This window comes from Parasteatoda tepidariorum, chromosome 3 (genome assembly GCF_982258835.1).
Source record: "Parasteatoda tepidariorum strain Cologne lab strain chromosome 3, Ptep-v5.0, whole genome shotgun sequence".
In the NCBI taxonomy this organism is placed as follows: Eukaryota; Metazoa; Arthropoda; class Arachnida; order Araneae; family Theridiidae; genus Parasteatoda; species Parasteatoda tepidariorum.
Genome location: NC_141757.1, coordinates 105,951,014 through 105,973,815, shown reverse-complemented (window position 1 = coordinate 105,973,815; position 22,802 = coordinate 105,951,014). Strand labels below are relative to the sequence as shown.

At 29.5% G+C, this 22,802-nt stretch overlaps 1 protein-coding gene and 1 long non-coding RNA gene across 7 annotated transcripts in view; both read left to right on the top strand.

Moving 5' to 3' along the window:
* Nucleotides 1-5,103, top strand: part of pns (DENN domain containing pinstripe) — a 54,422-nt gene extending 49,319 nt beyond the window's left edge. For all 6 annotated transcript variants that reach the window (XM_071184084.2, XM_016054950.4, XM_071184073.2 and 3 more), the window contains one exon: nt 854-5,103. In XM_071184084.2, the coding sequence (XP_071040185.1) occupies nt 854-1,037 (184 nt within the window). In that variant the 3' untranslated portion in view covers nt 1,038-5,103. The remainder of the gene's footprint in view (nt 1-853) is intronic.
* An 11,043-nt stretch (nt 5,104-16,146) lies between these two features.
* LOC139426205 (uncharacterized) lies at nt 16,147-22,347 on the top strand. Its single transcript, XR_011637409.1, has 2 exons — nt 16,147-16,959; nt 22,190-22,347. It is a non-coding gene; the product is annotated as an uncharacterized LOC139426205 (long non-coding RNA).
* Nucleotides 22,348-22,802: the final 455 nt, after the last annotated feature.

The following is a 22,802-nucleotide window of genomic DNA, read 5'->3' as shown; positions in this document are numbered from 1 at the left end:
TGCTGCCCCTAATGCTTAAATCTTTGAGCAGAATAGACCTCACAATCACAAAGTATATGTTCTGATGTCTCTTCTTCAAGATGACAACCTCAACAAAGAGAATTAGATTCAATTCCCATTATGTATAGGTGTCTCTTGAGGATGCAGTGTCCAGTAAGAAGACCAATGATCTTCCTCAAACTGTTTCGATTAAGCTTTAACATCTCTTTTTGACGTACACTAGGACAGTCACGATTCAGCTCCTTAGCTTGTCTCTGACCGCCAGCGATGCGCCATTGCTCATGGGCAATTTTGCCATAGAGCTTGAATATAGATGCCCTGAAGGAGGTGGGAGAAATTCCCAATGTAGGTTCAGGGCCCCAGATAATTGCACTAGTACCAGCCCATGCTGCTTTATCAGCTAGCTCATTTCCGAGAATACCCATATGTCCAGGTACCCAATGCAGGTATACCCTGTTATGAGTAGATAGGTCACAGAGGACCGAAAAGCATTCCCACACTAGCAAAATTTACAGGTACACTATTTATTATTTTTAATTTTAAAACAATTTGAATGTTAAGTTAAAATTGCAAAGTTAAATTCTTGATTGCCATTTAGTAAGGTTAGGTTCAGATAATTTGGACTGATGCTAATATATATGTATGACCAAAAATGTAGTGGATCACAAGAAAAATTTTGGCCGATAGAGAATTCACTTAGCTATTTCAAAGTTATTTTACGAAGAAAATTTCAAAATATTTTTGTTTCTTAAGAAATAATTGTAAAACAGAACTCTGACTGTAGTTAGTTGAAATGACTTTTATCAGAACTCTATAGAAAGTAGTTATTATTTTTTATTAATTTTGCTTCCAGGGACCATCTTTTACATCGCATGCTTCTTCACATAGCATCAACACCTGTCACTGCCAGCATGTATGAAGAACAGTCATTTCTTCGTGATCCAAATCTTGTCACCTTTTTAGTACAAATCTTGGAATCCCTGTCCGAATTTACCATCACATTAGAAGCTTCGCTCACCAAAGGAATCGAGAGCTGAGTTTTGCCCACAGACTTTGATAACCCAGAATTTTTCTGAATACATTTGCTCATACTGTAAATCATGGCTCATACTCCAGGTTAATTACATATATATAGTAGAAGAATGTTTATGTGTGGCGAGTGCAAAAGTAATTTAATATCCAGACAGTGCTGCATTTAAGTTTTTTTTTTTACCTGTTAAGATAAGTTGAGGTTTTAATAGAGTGTTTATTTCATCAGTCATTTTTTCCCCTTCTAATTTTTACCTAATAAAGATGTCTTGGTTAATGCCAGGGGGTGTATTAGAAGGAGCGAATACGGAGGAATAATCGGGCGAAGCAGCGTACTCCAGTAATTTTTTTCATAAAATTTCTTTTTATTTGCAATTTTGCGGTTTTTATTTATTGTAAAATGTGTTTATTTCTTCAACTTTTTATGTACTGTAACTTTTTTTCCATTTAACAAACGTCCTTCATATTGTTGAAGTATACTGAGAATCAATAATTACATATGTATGGTGTTTGTATTTAGTAATAGTTCTTTTGTTTATTTAGCGTTAAAATAAATAATAAATTTTAATAAGATGTGTAAAAACCATTTGCAATTACAAACAAAGGTTTCCATCACCCTGCATATTATTTTCAGGAAATTTTTTTTTTACTGTTTGAATAGTTTTAAAAAGAATGGTTTTTAAGTTTTCTGTGAAATTTCGAAATTAGTTCATGTTTATATTTTATGGTATAAATGTTTTTTTTATACGGGTATATTGTTAGAACTGAGATTTTTCCGTTATATCATTCTTTTTTTGTTTTTGTAATTAAATTAACAATGTTTTACACTTTGAATACCATATTGCTTCATTCAAATCAAAAATTAATTTGCATGGGTATCATTTATCCATGTTTGTGTTAAACTTGATAGTTAATTTTGCTTACATGTATTCCCTGAAATAGTTAGCAAAATTCACAGCTGCTGCTTGTACTAGGTAATCATAAAATGATTTAGGCAACATAAAACCCTCTTGTGAGTATACTGAGAATATAATATTCTGGTAAGCATGCCAAGATTATAACAATTTAATCAGCTTGGCCCTTTTTGTTTTCTTTTTCTTTTAGCCTGGAAGTTAGAGTTAAAAATTTTATTTTTTAAATTAGGTGTTGTTTTTAATACGCAAATAAGAACTAAGATCAATTTATTCTTCTTTTTTTCTCCATTTTTTAAATTTTTTTTCCAACTTAATTTGTTTGTATAAATTAATGTTGATGCAGACATTGCTATTTGATGTAAAATTTGGTATTTAAAAATTCAAAGCATAAACAGGGCATTCTGTTTGTTTTTTCCCCCACTCATATTACAACAATTCACTTATTTATCAGGTTAATATGCATGTTTAACATTTATGTTTTTCATCTTCTAAAACACATGAATTTTTCTTTTTTACAATTCAACTACATTGTCACAACTATTTTGTTTATTTTAAAATTTTAATAGTTAATATATTAAGCTTTATATTTAAAGTTGGGCATACAATTAAAAAATACTTTATGTGCTACTGTAGATTCTGTTCAAAAGAATTTATTACCATACCCAAAAATAGCTTCTTCTAGAAATAAATCTTCTTAAAACTGTGTTGTAAAGTGGCTCATTGTATACCCAATTGAATATTATATATATTCAATTGAGTATTCGTATATTCAATTAATATTTATAAATTAAATATTTCCAATTGCATACTCATATATTGAATTACATATGTATTCAATATGTTCAATTCTTTTACCTTTCTTTTTTTTTCCCAATATTAAATGCAGCAATCTTGTCAAAAATTTGTCGTTACTGTGTTTTATTAAAGAAATTATTCAGAAAAAAATTTATCTAATTCAGAATGCATGGATTATGAGCAGAAACTTAATTGTTGAAGAGTGCTTTATTCATATGTATATATTTGTACATACTTGTTAAGTTTTTGATTTTGGTTTAGTTTTATCTAAGGAGATCTGTTTGAGTTCAACCTTTGAATTTTTAACAATAAATCTTTGAATTTTATTTATTTATAAGGAAGGAAGATCTGGTTTATCTAATAATTTAAATTTGTTTTTATATTTTGCTGCATTTTATTCATTTACCTGTTGATAAGAGTATATTTTAAATTACTCTACTGGGGTGATTGTATTCCTAGTTTTTGTATCATTCTTGTGGATCTAAAAACTAAAGGCATGAGATTTTTCTGCAAAAATCACATTGATTCTCGAGATCATTGGTTTACGGACTTCCGCGATTCAAAGACTTAAAATCCGATAAAATTTTGAAATTTATGCTAAATCCTGTTAACAAGACGTTTATATAAATGTGATTCTTTCGGCAATTTAATTTTTTTGGTTTGACAAATTTTCGCCATTTTGAATATTTGGAACTATTCCGGAACCCTAATATTATGATTTGTACTCACTTGATTTTAATATCAAATAGAAATTTTCATATTTACCTGATTAAACAGTTCTATGTTGCGATTCGTATAAGCTCAATTTAAAAATCATTCACCGCGATTCATATTCTCTCGATTTAAAAATCCCATAGAATGATTTGTATTTGCACGTTTTTAAAACATTCATTATCGTGACTTAATGTTCACGCGAGTTTAAAATCAAATGTTGTGATTTGTATTCACGCATTTTTAAAGTATAATGTTGCCGTTTGTATTCACGCTTTTTTAAAATCGAATATTGCGCTTCATGTTCACGCGGTTGTAATATTAAACATTGATTTTCATATTTATATGTGATTTGAAAATCCAATATCGCAATTTGTATATCCGTGTTTTTCAGTCTAATATCTCGATTCATATTCACACGATTTTAAATTCTGATATCGCGATTCTTGTAAGAAGTCAATTTTTTTAGATAATTATAAATATTAGCTCAAAAAGTTATGTTAAATATGAAACTTGTATGGTATATAAATTATCTTGATATCGTTTTTTTTTGCATGTAAAATTTTCAGTTTTTCACTTTGTGTCGCAATCACCCTTGACTCGAGACATTCAAATTTCCTTTGGGCTTGATTGATATTTTGCTGATTGATATTTGCTGATTAATAGTTGTCTTGCTTAACTTGTTCATTGTTAAAAAATGATAATGCTTTTAAAATATTTTGAATATCTTATAGGATTAATGCATAGAATCTTCGTAATTTGACTTTTCATAATTTTTTTTTAAAAATGGCAAATTAAGTAACAATTTGCATTACAGGAGAAAATTAAAATCCAACTAAACAATTGAAGATTTAAGTTAGTTTAATAACTTGTAATGTTATCATATGAATATAGAAGTAAAGCAATTTAAATTCAGTTTTTCGTTCATATTATTGAAAACATTCTGACACAAAAACCATTAGTTTATTTCATAGAAACTATATACTCTTTATATAGTTTTATAAGGATATTTTCCAGGAAGGTTATCAAAACAAAAATGAGTAACACAACAATCTCAAAGCATTTGTTTTAAACTTAAGGTATAAACTATAAATAATGTGATTAGTTCAAAACAGCGTATTTAAGTTGACTTATATTTACTTCTGAATAAAGAGATAAATTTAAGAAATGTCTTTAATTTTTACTTTTGGCTGTTCTTCCTGATTGTTATTAGTCTGCATTCATATCTTCTGTTTTGTGACAATCCCATTTAGGGTTTAGGGAAAGCAATAAAATACAGCAATTAAATTACTGATCTGCCTTGGTAATAAGTGTTTTTATTTCCTGATTAAGTGATGTAATTATTTTCTAAATTTCTTCACAATAATTTGGTGCCATTTATTTTTACTTATTTTTCTACAATTACAGAACTAATGTTGTTAGGTTGTTTTAACTTATGTTTTGTCATTTCTATACTCTTCAGCAATTGAGTTTCTTGATTTACTATGTGTAAAAGCCTTAGATGGACTCTATTGTGATATGTAATTTTTGTGTAAATGGATTTCATGTTTCAAATGTAATATATTGCATTGGAAATCATGTATAAATGAAAAATCTACTTAAATAGGCTTTTATTATTAATTAAAGAAATGTAAATAAAGATTGTTTTTTTTTATTTCTTTGAAGTTATTTTATTTTTATGTATATAAACTAATTCACTTTATCTAACAAATAAACTATTTATATAAACCATTTATTTACCCTATGACAGTGGTCGACAAAGTGCGGCTCCAGAGTCGCATGTGGCTCTTTGGCTCCTTAAGTGCGGCTCTGGCACAAATATCCACGGAAGGCACAATAATATTTTAATTTTAAAAAAACTTGAAAACAGCAGAGCAACTTTAGCATTTGTCAAAAATCTTCTTAATGCTACGATAACCAAGTTGAAATTTTCCCTTTTTGAAATTGACATTGGTAACTTTAAATACAATTGCTGGATTTAAAAAACAAGGAGATATGGCGCTCGAAATTCGAACGTCTTTGTTCTGAATTGGAAATATTGTGTTGAATATAATTGGAAATAGTTCGGGGGGTCCAGGGTACGAACCTTGGTTATAGTCAGTACTTAAAAAAATAGGGTTTTTTTAAATTTGTTTTACAATATTTTAACGCAAATAAAATATTCCTTTTCTTTAAATGATTATTTTTACCTCTTATAAGTGCATTAAAAAGCCTTAAAATAAGAAATTGTTGCTTATATACTGTATAACTGTACATATAAATGACTCCTTATCTGCTCTTAATAGCTAAGGGGTCATTTATATGTACAGTATTTGAGCAACAATTTCTTCATTTGTAAACTATTAATCGCAATTTTAAAAAAAAGAAAAATAATAATTTAAACAAAAGGAATATTTTATTGAAATATAATTTTAAAATATTCACCATTACCGGAGTTCGAACCCCCGAACCTAGGGGACCCGGACACTCAGAGCTAGCAATTTCTAGTTTCCTATCACTTAACCTTAACGATCCCGCCACGCCTGGTTCCGTATTGGGTCACGCTTCCTAGTTTGTGACTGTGCCACATTGTGGGCAAAATAATTTATGTATAATTAATTCTTTTGGTATGGTAACCTGAATTATAACAAGCTTTAAGTGCTTACCCGCATTTTTTCTTTGGAACCATCTTATGCCACATTGTGGCCCCATTATTTTGTCTTAAATTATTTACTTTGTTAGATATTATAATATAATAGATATTATAATATAATATCTGGTTGATTTTGAAAATTATAGATTAATATTAACGGAAGCTATATGGCCATTTATATGTACAGTATATGAGCAACAATTTCTCCATTTATAAGCTATCATTCGCACTAAAGGAGAAATAATATTTTTGAGAAAAGGAAATATTTTATTTACGTTACAATATTGTAAAATAAATTTAAAAAAAAATTGTCTTTATGAAATACGATTTTAAAATAATGACATTAACGGGGTCAGAACTCCGTATTCTCGGAACCAGCAAATTGTTGAATCCTAATATTTAACCCTAACGGCAACACCACGCCTGGTTGCCCGAATTTAAAACAAGCTTTAAGCACTTTCCCTCTCTTTTTCAATGGAACCCTATTGTAAAAACATCGTGGGCCCCTTAATTTGTCTTTTATTATTCCTTTGGTACCGTAGTATAGTATACTATAATAATATCTGTTGAAAATTATTGAGTTTGAAAATTATTGGTCAATATTAAGGGGAGAAATGTGGCCATTTATATGTACAGTATACGAGCACCAATTTCTCCATTTTTAAGTTATTATTCGCCCTTAGAAACGAGAAAAATAATAAATTTAAATGGTAAAATACAAAACAAAACATTTATTTTATTAAATATAATTTTTAAGTATTGACCATCACGGGGTTTGAACCCCGGATCCTCAGGACAAGCAATTTCTCGCTTAATTTCGCGTAGCCATAACAGCCACAACATACCTGGCTGTCTGGCTTATAAAAAGCTTTTATTTACCACGTTGTTTCTATGGAAGCGAATTGTGCTACATTAAGGGCCCCTAAATTTTACTATATAATTATTTCCCTCGGTATGGTAAATAAGTATATTATAATATGATAACTGACCGAGTTTGAATATTATACATTAATATTAAAGGGAGTTATGGGACCTTATATATGTATCTATGCAGTACGTAAACAATGAACCACATAGGGTCATGACCTCTAATTTGTAATTGTGCCACGTTGTGGGCTCTCTAATTTTTGTATAATTAATTCGTATGGTAGTATAGTACATAATAATATAGTATCAGACAGAGTTTGAATATTATAGGTTTGTATTAAGGGGGTGTATGGGGCCATTTATGTGTGCAGTATATGAGCAACAATTTCACCATTTTAAGCTATTATTCGCACTCGCATTTTATTTACGTAACATTATTGTAAAATAATTAAATATTTTATTTTTATTAAATGTACTTTTTAAAGCTTAATATAAGCGGAAAAAACCGTGTGCGGCGTGGCCATTAGTGTTGCGGGATAGGAGGCAGCACATTGCTGGACACGAAAGTCCGGGGTTCGAACACCGTTACGGGTAAATAGTTTAGAAATTATATTATTATTTTTCTTTATTATAAGAGTGAATAATAGCTTAAAAATGGAAAAAGTTTTGCTCATTTGCTATGCATGTAAATGACCCCATATATAATATTAAATTAAATTAATATTTTTCTTTACGTTAATTACCTTAAATTATTATTTTTCTTTTTCATAAGAGCGAATAACAGCTTAAAAATGGAGAAATTTTTGCTCATTTGCTATGCATATAAATGACCCCATATCTCCCCTTAATATTAACCTGTAATTTTCAAATTAGACCATATATTATATTTTAGTATACTAATCAATCGTAGCAAAGGACATAATTATAGACTAATTAGGGGCCCCAGGAAGGGACAAAATATGGTTTCATTGAAAAAGAGCGGGAAAGCCCTTAAAGCTTAATATAAGTGGCAAAGCCATGTGTGGCGTGCCTATTAGTGTTACTTAATAGAAAGTAACGAATTGCTGCACTCTTGGGTCGGAGGTTCGAACTCCGTTAAGGTTCAAAATTTTAAAATTTTCATTTCATAATTTTTATTTTTTTTCCAATATTGTAACATTAATAAAGTTTTTTTTCCCCTTAAATTATTATTTTTCTTTTTTACAAAAGCAAACAATTGCTTAAAAAATAAGAAAATTTTTGCTCGTATAGTATGCATATAAATGACCCCATACCCCCCACCTCATGTTAACTTATAATTTCCAAATTAGAGCAGATATTATAATTTAATATACTATACAATCGTACCAAAGGAAATAATTTTAGACAAATTAGGGGCCCCAGGTTTGGACAAAATATGGTTCAATTAAAAAAAGCGCAGGAAAGCACATAAAGCTTCATGTAAGTTGCAAAGCCGTGTGTGACGTGGCCATTAGTGTTATACGTGATAAGAAGTAGCGAATTGTTGGACCCGAGAGTCCGGGGTTTCGATTCCAGTTTAGAGTCAATATTTTACAATTAGAGTCAATAAATTGGAGTCAAATAAATTAGAGTCAATATTTTATATGTTGTAAAATAGTTTATTTATCGAAAAAACAAAAAGATTAATTCTTCCAAAATGTAATGGAAAACAATGAATATCTAACTGACGTAATTAAATTCTAAAATCGTGGAGTTCATTACATGTTATAATTAAAAATTTCCTTGTTAACTAAATTTATATTTTTACCTTGTGTTAATCCAATGTAGGTAAATTCGTGGCTAAATATCTTCTAGTATTCAAGTAGGATTTTTTTTTATAAAGCGTAAAGCCAATTTCTAAATTTATTTATTAATTTGATATTTAAAATCAACATTTATTATTAACATTTATATTATTATCTAATTAATTCATTAAATGTAAAAATTTCTCTAAAATGTTCAATATAAAAAAAAATATAATTAAATTTCAACCTCATTAATATTAAATTTGATAATAAAAATTCAGCCTTATTAATTCTATAACCGTCGTTGAACAGTCAATTATGGGCTTACGACTACTAATGTTGAACTCTATAGCTTTGTAATTTGGAACCCTACCCAGAAGACAATGGAACTCCTGGATCAAGTATTGGAAGAGAAATTTTGCCTTCGTTAAGGACTTTTTGATGGAACTAACCAGCATTTGCGTTACATGGCAAGGAAAACCATGAAAATCTCCCACGGTTAGCCCGACGGCAAGGGGGCTCTAACCCATGATCCGTCTACCACTGAGGATACTTACGACAGCACTGTGGTCCGTGCGAGACGGGTGCGGAATTCGTATTAACCAGCTATCGCTGGGATTCAACCCGTTCACCTCATTGGAAGGTGAGAGCTCTATCTCCTGAACCACCACGGCTCCAGCCTCATTAATCTTATTTTATAACAGTCGTGGTACAACCGACTACTAATGTTTAACTCCGTAACCTTGTAATTTTGAACCCAATCCAGAAGACAAGGGAACTCCATGATCAAGTATTGGGAGAAATTCGCTTGCATAGAGGACTTTTTGATGGAACTAATCCGCATTTACGGTACACGAAGAAGAAAAGCACGAAAATCTCCCGCTTTGAATTATCCAGTATAATATTTTTACCTTGTTCACATCCAGATTCGGGCCAATCAAAGGTAACTAACAAATCAAACGTGCATCTGTACTTCAGTAAGAACCCGCCATAAATTAATTTCATCATCCTCCATCAACGCTTCTATTTTCATATTTTGTAATCTGGCAAACGTGTGACGAAAATATTTTAAATCCTTTTTTAAAAATGCCGCTAAGTGTAAGTACATTTGAATTCGCTACTCGCTTTATATGTTGCATTTTGAGTTTTATTCTGTATTTTCTTGATTTCTTGTTTCCTATTTTTTGCTTGATTGTTTTATTTTGCCTTTTTTTTTCTATTTCTCATTTTTTCCTATATTTAAGTTATATTTTTGTTTCTATTTTTTTGGTGCTCCCCCCACACTATTGTATTGATATATTTTGCTCTGTCTATATAAATAAAATATTAGAAAGCACATTTTTTTTCCATATATAACAGTGTAAGCTGATGTTGTTTTAGAAGTTATTTTTCCAATGGAAGCAAAGATAGTCTATACATATTTCAATGAATTAGAATTGAAAAGAACTTTTTTTTTCAATATTTACTTATAAATATTTTGAACAATACATTGAAGGTCAGATATAGAAATGGACATGCTGCAAAATTCTTTATCAAGATCTTACAAAAATTCTTTTTGTTTTTAAAATTTTGGCTTTAGTTTGCTGTCACTGATACACGTATCTCAAGCAAAACTCAAGTGTAGAAGGATTATGCAATAAGTTCCAAATATACTAATGTAAGCATCCAGTATTGGTGATTATTAAAACTGCAATAATACTAATCTGTCCAAAATGGAAATAAGAGTCACACGGCTCCTTGAAAGATATATGTACCGGAGAAAATTACTTGATAGCTGTAAATTTTGACTAACATGAGTTGGTCGCGAGCAACACCATCACGCCAAGTAATAATAAATACAGTTTATTCTATTCTGATGGATGAGCTACAAAAAAAAATGTTTTGCTTAATATAATAACGTAAAGTCACCGGGAAATTCAAGGAATAATAATAAATTTAAAAAAAAACTATTTTAGCTTTATTATTTGAAGAACTTAGACGAAAAACCAGGCAAGTGACATTTTCAGAGAGGCTATAATCCGGGTAAGAAGAAAAAGGTGATCTCCGTTACGACTGTTTTATGACCGATTTATTGGAAGGCGGGACTAATAATTCTATACCATTTACCACTGCCTAATTTGAAAATAAAAATCGTGCAAGCATATTAAAATCTAATGTGGATTAGTTATGTTATGATCTAAATGAAAGGAAAAGCAATTCTGTAACATTAAACATACCCATATTGATGCAATTAGCAATTATTTTCACTGATTCATAAATACCCCTAAAAATGTCACGTACTTGGTTCTTCTTCTAAGCTCTTCAATTGTGTCGGTATATGTATTTCAGTATTGCATATGATTTTGTAGTATTGTTTAGTTACTGCAGTAGTACTGAATAATTATTTTATTCACCTCATTCGAAACGGGTATTCAGTAAGTATTATATATACAAACCTCCGTTAGGCGGACCTTCTTTCTTGGGACCGAAAAAATTGTCCGTTTATGAGCTTACAGGAAGAGTACCCTAATAACGAAGTTTAACACTGTTAATTGTTATTAGAATATTTTCAAAGATGTTCAAAAAATTTACAATAGCTATCTGCAAGGGTATTTATTTAAACTTTAAGAAAGATAAAAAAGAATATATAAAGAAGTTTGATATAAATATATAATTTTAGATGCAGCTACAGATTAATGAATATAATTTTCCTATTAGCATGGATACTCAAGTCAGACATATGATACCGAATAGGAGCTTTCAGTCCTCAGTTGGTTTCACTTATTAGGTTTACATCCCCTTATGTACCTGTCATTTGATAAGGAACATGGTTAATACCTTCTTGAAAGTAAACCTCTCAGGATTCACAGTCAAGTCAATTAGGACCTATGGAGTTGATTATTCACAATTGATCAGCTATCAAGTGACTGAATTAGTGTTTCATTTATATGAATACATCAAAGATTACATTTCTGTTCGCTTTCTTACCCCAGCTGTGTTAAATACAGCCTTCAAATTGATAAGAAAATTAAAGAAATTTTTAATGGGGAAAAAGCATTAGAGCATTTAAGATGTAATTTCAACTTGAGGGGTCTCATAGCCTGTAAGGTCCAGATGAAAAGATCAAAAGATGCCGCTGTCTGAATTATTTCAGGAGAGCAGTGCCATTTTCTCTCCTTTCTTTACAACCATAAGGCAAGGTGACAGGAAAAAGATTGATTCTTCAATAGTGAAATAGCGTATCAATATTTTTAGTTATGGATAAGGCAAAAAATTTACATGCTTTAATGAAGGCGAAAAGTTGCATTTTTTCCCCTTGCAATTTAAAGCAGAAATAGTTTTTTTTCCTTCAAATTTAGAATAAGTAGTGTCCGGTTTGAAGAGATAGAAAATAACGTTTCAGGGCCAAAATGACTGTCCGCTTCCGGTTACGGGAGTGTCCGCTTTGCGGAGAATGTACATAATGGTTTATTCATAGAAGATTCCCGGGGAATTAAAAATATGTCCGTAGTGAGAGGCGTCCGTTTTGCAGGAGTGTCCATAACAGGAGATTTCACTGTATATATATATTCTGTACTGTACTACCATTCGACTGATGTCAATGTTCCGTTTTCCGGTACAGACCTGGCCATTCTACTGATATAGACCAATACACTGATACAATACAATGATATAAACTTACTCTATTGATATCAACATCTCTTGACTAGTCCATTGTATTGATCTACTCTCTGAAATCAGTGTTCCATTTCCCAGTATAAATCAATAATTTTTTTTATTGATTTCGATTGATCATTTTTTGCAGAGTATGCTATACATTAACTTTAATTATGCTACTTATATTTTTTTTTTACTTATTTATCATTATATATATATAATTTAGTATTAAAGTGGTATCCGTCAGAAAAGTATAATAAAGATGAAATATATATTTATTAAAATTACGAATATAAATTTTAATCTTTTCTTTTTGAAATCAGTCATATTTTCTATTGTCACAAAGAAGCCATGATATTTTTATATGGAAACGCCTGATTTGCAAATAAAATATCATACCAGCGAATTATACAAATAATGCATGGAATAAGAAACGGCCATAAATTTATATGCATGCATTCAGTTTTACTATTGCAAATCGAACGTAAGCGACCAAGCTTTTTCTTGAGCCGAAATATATTATTCTAACATTTGCAAGTGGAGAAGGAGTCCTAAAAAGAAGATAGAAAGCATAATTTTCTTTTTAGTTGGATGGGCTGTCATTTAAACGTCAGCTTGCATTTCTCGATTTCGTCTCAACAAGAAATACACAGAACTGTAAAAAAAGTAATGAAAATGCGTTTGTGCTATGCTCAATGGGATTATACTACTGCCATCTATCGGCGTATATTTAGCTAAAGGGAGTATTGTGAGAGAAATAAAAATGGTATTGTGTATTGGACGTTTTCATTTCTAGGACTTTTTTTTTTCTATAAATGAGACGGTTTTTTCCTTTTCTTTTTTTACATGATAAGCAAATTAACTTAAATTCAAACCTTTGACTGGAATTTCTATGGTGGAAGGTTCAATCTAATTTAAATGCCGTGATAAAAAAAAACCGTATTTTTGAAATAAAATGATATAATTTTATTTTAAGTATAAATTCATTAAGGATTGAAAACAAATTCATTCGTTTTACTTTTAAACGGAGGCATAATAGAGAGATGTATACCAAAAATAAATTATAAGTGAGAAATTATATACAAAACTTGAAAATGTTCTTTTCACACATCTAATTTGTAATCAACCTTGAAAATTGACATGCTGTAATGAGGCCAAATAGCACTATCCGTGATTTGGTTTGGCAGATAAATTTCGAATTTTTAACTTTAGCCGAAAACGAGAAACTTTAATTATAATAGGGGCCAAATGTTCGTTGGAAATGCTTGTTTGAATTCAGTGCTCGGAAAAACTGCATTATTTTTGAAGTTTACTACATTTACAACTACTTTGTTACAGATGTAGTTAACTGCAATGACTTTTTTTAAATATAGTGACTACAAACTATTTTGGACTTGTAATGAATACTTTGTTACTTCAGGGAACCGAATTTTGTTAGAGAAATTAATTTGCGCCTGTATAATTTTCTCTTTATGTTCGAAATGGTTTTGAGCAAAAAATAGGCTTAGATCAAACATGAAGAATTAATTAGAAATATTTATTCACGTTTACATGAGCCAGTTTGCTACTCTAAAACATTTTTTTTTCGAATTTGTTTAATTAGTCATCAACTTTTTATGTCTTTATTTACAGCAAATATTTAATTTAAGAAATGCTAGGAAATTATTAAATACTTGCAATTTCGTTAAGTGTTTAACGTTCTTTTATTTCCTCTAAGAAATTAAGTACTTCGAAACTGTAATTTCTTCCTTTGAAAAAACATCACTGTTTTACGAGTGTAAATTCGCGTGTGAAAGTGTGACCAAAAGTGATAAATTATCTATTATTCATAATGGCTAGCTTAAATATAAGTTATACGTCACTCTAAATACTTAGTTCTTGTTAACTCACAGTCTCAGGGGCATTTAAAATTGCGTCCTTTGACAGACAGCGAAAATTTGTACCCATCAAATTCGAAAAATTCGCTGTGTTAGAACCCTGCTCATATACTAAACTAACGTAAAAAGTAGTTGCTAGGAACCGCTACAAACTAATATCTTTTTTGTTTTGTTTCGTACCACTCACAAAAAAAAAAAAAAAGAAATAGCACACAGCACCACAAACTACGAAAGAAGTAGTTTCACTATTGTAGTGCTCTACTTTCGACCACTGGTTGAATTAGTTAAAATGAAACTTGCAAAAGGGAACGGCAAGGTCTTATTCAAATAAAATGTAGGCATGCCAGATATTAGTTTAATTTAAAATATCTTTTAATTCACAGTGAGTTAAATGAATAAATATTACGATGCCTCCTTGTCTGGCATTTGTGTACAATCCATTTTTTAATCATTATTTTTTCCTTTACTCTGTGCTTCTATAACTTTTTTTAAAATCACAGTCACAATTCACATTTGATTAATAGTCGATTGCGTCTAGATTATTAGATTTGCGTCTATCAGCGTTCAGCTCCTTAGCCTTGCAGTTTTGAACTCAACCCAGGAAACAAGGAGATTCCGGAGCTCCCCGGCTCCCTTCCAGTCCATACTCTCTCTAAAGTCAAATCTATACAAAAGAATCCTTTTTCTCACCAGAAAAAGCCCTTTGCTTCACTATACTCCACCCCCACTCTCCTGACAATACCTTTTTGATTAAATAACTATAAATCATCAATAAATCTTACCATTTAAAGCTTTTCGCTCACAATGAGCTCATTTTGTGTACGTTACTATTTTATTGTTTCGAATGAAGAAGAAAGATGTTACTACCATTAGTAGATGTTTCTTGAGGGGAGATTTTGATCATATCAGTGGCCACACACACACACACACATATATATATATATATATATATATATATATATATATATATATATATATATATATATATATATATATATATATATATATATATATTAGTATTAGTATTAACCGGGTCCGAATTATCTGAACTTCAATCGCAATCTGAACTGGCAATCACGATTTTGAACCAGCCATTTCATTTTCATCGTTCGAACTGTTTTAAAATAAAATTAATGTAAGTAATTGTTTACCTGTCAATTATTTATCTCTCATTTAACATTATTGATTTTATTCTGTTTCGCTGTTTTTATTTCTTTAAATTTTTATTCTGTTTACTGCGACATTTAAAACCAAGAATTTTCCCATCGGACAGCAATTGGAACATATATTTCCTCTGAGGGGGGGGGGGATGAGTAAGAGATGATTTGGTAGAAGCATTCACCATAAAAATGTTAAATCTCGCTAGAAAAAGAATATATTTTTTTTTTTAGAATTCAGAAGCTAAAAAATTATGTTTTTCTTAATTGTAAATTTAATCACATACATATTAAGTGAAAATTGTAATTCTAGAAGGGGCTGTGTTCCTTCATTTATTAAATGTGAAGGAGCTGAAGCCCCCTCTGCCTCTCCCCCGGTTCCACGATCCCTGGATCACACATTTATTTTTGAGAAACGCTGATCATATGAAGCAATCCTAGTGATTAGTGAGTAACCTTCCTTCTAAGTAAAAAAAAAAAATTAAATACAATTTTTATTTAATGAAGGATCAATAAATCTACAATTTTTTTAAATCTTAGAAGTGATCCCAGTAAAAATTATATCTTATTGGGTCTACATTAAACGTTTCGTTCCATAGTGTAGATTCGTTCATAAAAACGGCTCTTATTTGCTGTATTACGTATCATTTAATTATTTTTCAAATTTTATTTGGAAAATTTATTTAACAGCTTGTTATTTTCTTAAATAATCTTTATTCAATTTGTTATTAAATCCATGGTAGAGTTTTACTTCACTATTCTTACGGGGACAGGTTGTTCGCCTTATGTTGGCGAATATTCTTCCATTTAAAACGATCTTTATTTACCGTGTAATCCTGCTGAGAAAAGCTTTTCATTTGAATAAATTGGCTAGGAGAAAACATTATAAATACTTCGAATAAAATACATCTGCCTGTCAGAGAAGACTATATTTTACACATTCTGAGATTTTTCTTTTCTTTATTTATATTCGAGTCTTTCATTTAAACTTATCTCAATGAAAAGAAGGGATTTTCTGGAAAAGTTCCATTGAAGTTCGGAGTTACAATTTTAATCTCGATTTCATCTCCAAAGGCTTTTGTGACGTTAACAACAAAGCGTAGGATTTTCGTCTAATCAATGATCACAAGATTGTGTAACTAAAAGACTCTTTTCTATTGCTTTACAGAAAAGGATAAATTAAATTCAAAGGCATTCTTTAAAGTTCTCTGTTTACTTGGAGATGAAAATGTTTCATTTTGGAAAAAACAGCTATTTTTCAATCTCTTTGAATTGGGAAAATTTTTAACCGTTATTTATTTATTATTTTTATTTCGCGTTAAAGAACTCAAAGCAAGAGGGAAATGCGAATTCTCAAACAGACCATTTGTTTTAAAATAAAGATTATGTCAATTTCATTTTTAAAATTTTTTTTAAGGGCAACACTGCGTATTTGTGTCTTGTTCCTTACGCTAAGTCTATGGGGAAAATACATATTCCTCCATCGATAGATCTGGTTGTCCTGTAGCATAGACCTAGCTAAAATATGATATCCAGTTGTCATTTAGCGACAAGGAAGGTGAAGTAATAATGGTGGTTGGAGAGCGGAGCCTCATAGTAAGTAAAATTAAGTAGGCATTGTTTTTAGTTAAGGAATAATTAATAGATTTCGTAGAGAAATATAGAAAATCAAAAACTTTTTAATATTATCTTTGGAGTGTTCTCTATAATAATTACAACTTCTTAAGTACAAATCAGACCTTTCGATAAGAAGTTATTGTGGAGGTAAAGCATTTATTTTAAAATAAACTGCTCTTTCTTGTTTTCCTATCATTTGATTGTATTTTTTTTTAATTTTAATTTTCGGATTTATTTACTAGATGTCTTTTTGAAGTAGGAATACGTTAAAGTTTATTGTTATTATTTTGTTTGTAAGGGCACTATACCGTTCATTTCGAATTTTGTCAATAGGGAAGGACATAATAACCGTCTTTGAACAGCAGACCTAAACTGGAGTTTCCAATTTTTAACTCCGTAGTCTTGAACCCATTTTGAACCCAATTCAGAAGACAAGGGAGCTCCTGGATCAAATAGTGGAAGAAGTTTTACCTTCGTCGAGGAGATTTTGATGGAATTAACCAACATTTGCCTTACATGGAGAGGAAAACTAGGAAAACCTCCCACGGTTAGCCTGGCGGCAAGGGGACTTTAATCCATAATCCGTCTACCACTGAGGATATTTAATGTCAGCACTGTGGTCGGTGCAAGCCAGATGCGGAATTCGTATCGACCAGCCATCGCTAGGATTCGAACCCGGTTCGAATGCTCTATTCCTTTAACCACCACGGCTCAAGAGGAAGGATACGACATGCGCCAATATGCCTCTAAGGGCATAACTAATTTGAAAAGTGATGCAATTTTTTTTTAAATGGAATATCTCCAGAATGGAGCTAATAAGCGATAAACGAATCTTCACGATCGACAATTTCGCTATGACCGGTTCAGACTGTACTTCGAGCTACGAACACCTGTGATTCGAATGAAAATGAATACTCTAAATTGGAAATTAAGATTTTTAAATTAGGAATATGTTACTGCCATTTTGCGTCATATCGTTAAAGCGTATACGAAGGCTTCTGCTTATAGATCTTGTTGTAGATTTTTATTTATTTTCCTTTTCTTTTGTTTTTCTCTATAGGAGAGACATGGTATGTTTAAAATGTCGCTAATGATGTTAGTTTCTAGGAAAATAAAATATAAATTCTTGTCCTAGGCCTAGGTCCAACTTGATCTAGCTAGAAATTAAAATTTAACTGCTTTTTGTAATAAAAATATGCTAATGTTTTTTATTAAGAAAAAAAAACATTAAAAAACATAAATTCGTCTGCTAATGCTAAGTCTATAGTTGTGGTGAGGAGGTATCACTGGTTTCTAGAACAATTTTCTAGAATTTTCTCCATAATTTAGAAAAAAAAAAAAATCATTAGTTGATTTTATGAGTTTGTTTGTATTTAAAAAAGGAAATATAATCTTGCAATGTGTGATTTTAATCTGTCTAAGAGAAAAAAATTAAGAATTTTTAAATTTCTAAAGTCAAGATTGCGATAAAGATAATTAATATTTTTTAGACAAATTGGATTTGCAAGATTTTATTTTTATTTCCTCGAGTACAAAAGACGGCATTAAAATCGATTCGCAACTTTTTCAGTCATAGCTTTCTTTACCTTTTCTTAGATTATAATCCTTTACACTTATAGTTAGTCGATCTGCTTCGAAATTCTATTCTATTGTTTCCTTTTCTAAAATTCTAGTAGCGCCTAATAGATGGCGCTACTTTGTTAACGAAGAGGACCAAGCTTTGAGGCTTCCAATTAAATAATTATGTTGCCGTAAAATAATGTTGCAAGCATCAAATGGGTCTGGATTACTTTGCGTTTGTTACTGAACATCAATATTTCAACAAGCTTTGGGTCTCTATTATTTTGAATTTTGGAAAAACCAATTTCGATTTTTGGAATTTTTTGATTTTTATTCATGTTTGAAATAAAAATGTTTGATATTGAAGTACTTAAAGGCGCTTTATTAAATGTAACAGTAACTCAAAACATTTAACTTTCACTTAGAAAAAAAACTCTTATAAAATTACGTAGGTAAAAATTGTTAAATAAATTAAGAATGTAAGAGACTTGAATGTATGAGATATTAATTGTTTCAGCCATAAGTAAGCAGGTTTAGAAAATATTAAATATAGCCCTGCTTCATTACAATTCCTTTTTCGGAACACTTAAATTTTTACCAAGCTTTTCCAAAATGCTCTTTAATGAAAGAACTATAAAATAAAAGGAAAAGGGAGGCAAAGAATAAAAGGAAAAGTTATAAATTTTCGAAATGTTCAAGATTATTTTTAAAAGAGTTTCAAGCCCAAAATATTTACGATCTTTTCAGTTTGGCAATAAAAGTTTCTGTGTATAGATAGGGCTGTTATTGAGAGAAAATCAGAAAAATTACGCATAGAATCTATTTGGAAATAGACAACGCAAAAAATAGACACAACGCAAAAAATATCAACTTTGAAAAAAAGTGTCTCTTATCATTTACAAAAATAATTTTTTGTTAAAAGAACAGATAATTCCGATTACCTCATTAATTTAGAGTTATTATCTTAAATATTAATTTTAAATATTATATCTTAATAAGCATTCCATGGTTTTAAAATTAACCATCGGAAAGTTGTGCGAAAAACAACATTCAAATTACACTATTTAAGAATTTTTAAAAAGTAGGGGAGAGTGGGGTCAATTGTAACAAGGTACGATTGTAACAGAGCAAAAAATTCGAGTGTTGGATTCTAGATTTGGTTCCTAGGTGGTGCACAAGGTGTATTTAATAAATCTACATGTACACCCCTCCTGGCAACCATTTTTATGTACTTTTGAAAGAGTTACATCGCAAAAGATATTTTCACGCTACGTAAGTACTTTTTTTGGTATTAGAATATTATATTGTAACAAAGTAATTTTGTTTAAACAAATAAAAATTATTAACCGAATATGTAAGTGGACACCTTAATTAACATTTTAATTAACATTTTAATTAAAAAACAATTAGTTTTGTTAATTAACTAGCATTGCTTTTAACAAATGAAGCTGAAATGGCGTCTTGGGGACGATTGTAACACTAAGTAAAGGGACGATTGTAGCAGCTGAAAATAAATAATCTTATGTTTACAAACCATTACTTAACTCTTCAATAGTCACCAATAGTTTCCTACATCATTTATGCTATGTTGCATGTGCATTATTTTATTTGTCACCTTTCACAGCATAAATTAAAATTTTTAACCCCTTAAAGTTAAAAGTTTATCCCTTTAGGTCTCTGCTCATTATTATTTTTACTCCTAAAATATCACTATTATTTTGATCAATAAAAAATATATCACAATTATGATAATATGCATAATTAACTATGTTTTAGTTGAATTTATGAACTGTTACAATTGACCCCGTAAGTGGGGACAATTGTAACAAGTGCACGACTGTAAAAAATTGTTAATAACTAATATAATAACATTTAAAATAAGGTATTTATTTTTTTTTCTAGTAAAGGATAGTCTACTTTACTCGTCTGTCAATTAATACTAATAATATATTGGATTTTTTGTTAGTTGAAAATAGTTAAGTAAAAAATGTTACAATTGACCCCACTCTCCCCCACTATATAAAATAATTTTTTTTCCAACTTTAATAATTTATTATATTAAAGAATAGTTGATGTTAAAATATAAAGTTATTCTCTCTCTGTATTTTTTTTATGTGGAGATTTATGTGTGAAAAATTAAGAAACTGAAGTAATGGTGATAAGTAGAAAAGAAAAACTGAAGTAACGAAAATAACCTGAACACATCGAACAACCCGTACTCCTTTTAATGAGCGCTGTACCACAGGGACAAATCGATTCTTTCCTGACGACGTCAGCATTTAATACTTTAACGAAACAATTAAACTTTTCGCTTGCAGCTTTCTTACATATTTTTCTTTCTTATACATACATCACCCCTAAAGTGAAAATAAAAAGCTTTGTTTGAAGTTAGATTAATTTTAAAATAAACATGGATGAATTGAGATTAATTTCGATAGAACAAAAACAAGTTATTTTATATATCCTTAATGTAAAATAAAAATACTATTTATTTGATATTGTTTTAACTGAAAAACATAAATCATTCGGATTTTTTTTTAATTGAAAAGAAAAAAAAATTACTTATCTCTATAAAAAATAAGTTTTTTTTTGTTGCTTAGTTTACAAAGATTGTGTGAAAACATTTAATTTAAAAGGAAAACAAGCTTAGTTTGAGAGTATTAATCTTAAAAGGAAAACAAAGATTGTTTGAAAGTACTTTGATTTAAAGTACTGAAATGTATGCTTTTTTGAGATTCTACATTCAAGAAAATAATTTATTTGATAAAATTTGAAAAGAAAAACAAAGATTATTACAGATTTATTTCAAATATAAACAAATATTATTTGAGAGAGCTTCATTAAAAAAAAAATTCTAATGTATTTTAAGTTAAAAGAAAACAATAAATTCTTTATCTAATTTTTTTTTGGGGGGGGGGGGTGAGATTGAAAACTCTTTTTTCCTTATGACTGTATTAATTGTTTTATTAGTTTTTACCTTTCTTTATTAGTTTTTAATAAAACATTGCATACAAAATTTAATATTTATTCTAAGTTTTGAAATTTTATCTTAAACGAAAATTATATTATGTGAATAATTTTCAAGCCAGTAATGATAGTTGAAGGCTAAGAACAACGCAAGTTTAATAATAAATAAATCAATAATCAATCAATTAATCAATAATAATTCAATCTAGTGCTTTTTAAGAAATGCGTATTTTGAAATCACACATATAAAAAAAGGATCAAACACAGTCCAAGAAAGAACACCTTCAACAACGGGACGAATTTTCAAGAGTTGGTTAGAAATGATATTTCGTTTGCTACGGCCACATAAATTAGTTAATAAATCAATCTACTAACAATATATTATTGAAAATTGCACATTTAAAAAAAAATAGCAAACGAATTTAGAACTATATCACGTAACCTGCTTGGAGTATTTTTACAATCGTAAAAAATGGCACTTTGAAAATTAAAAAAAAAAAAAAAATATAGAGTTCAATCACATGATGATCAATCAAAAGAGGTTAAATTGCATGTAATAAGAAACACAAAACACAATATTTTTTTTAAATTATGCCCCAAAAATTATTTATTCGATAAATACATTTATTACATTTATATTTGCAAATAAATGTATTGGATCTTTCGTATTAATATTTTACAGGATTCAGAAGAAGAATGTGACTTGACATTTTATAAAACAAAAATTTGAAGAAGAAAAAAAAATTCTGTAAGTAAGAATCTCAAAATGGACTTTTATATCATTTCTAATTTTGTAAAATAAAATTGAACGAAATAAATATCATTTTTTTACTCGTGTTATTTTGCACAAAATACTTACTTTCTCCGTATAAAAATATCCGTTTTATAAAATTTATTATTCTCGTTTTTTACTTTTTTTTATAAATGTGAGTTTTTTGATTATATTCTTAAATAAGTTTAAAAAAAGTACCGAGACCTTAAGGAAGAAACAAATTTTTTAAAAAAAAATATCGGAAATGTGTATTTTTATGGTTATTATTCCGCATAGTACCCACATTTGTATATTAAGTACTTATACAATAGCAGTAGTACAAATAACCATAATAATTAAGCAGCTTTGGTGTCAATAATAGTTAGGTGACTTTTCAATGACTCCCCAAAACGGAATAGTACCATTTGTTTTTAAAATTTAAAAGATTTTATGAAAGTTTATTGACAGAATAGACTTATTAAACATAACAGCAATATCAGTGCTTATTTTTCTTTCCCTTTAGAGTTTATTTTATACAGTTATT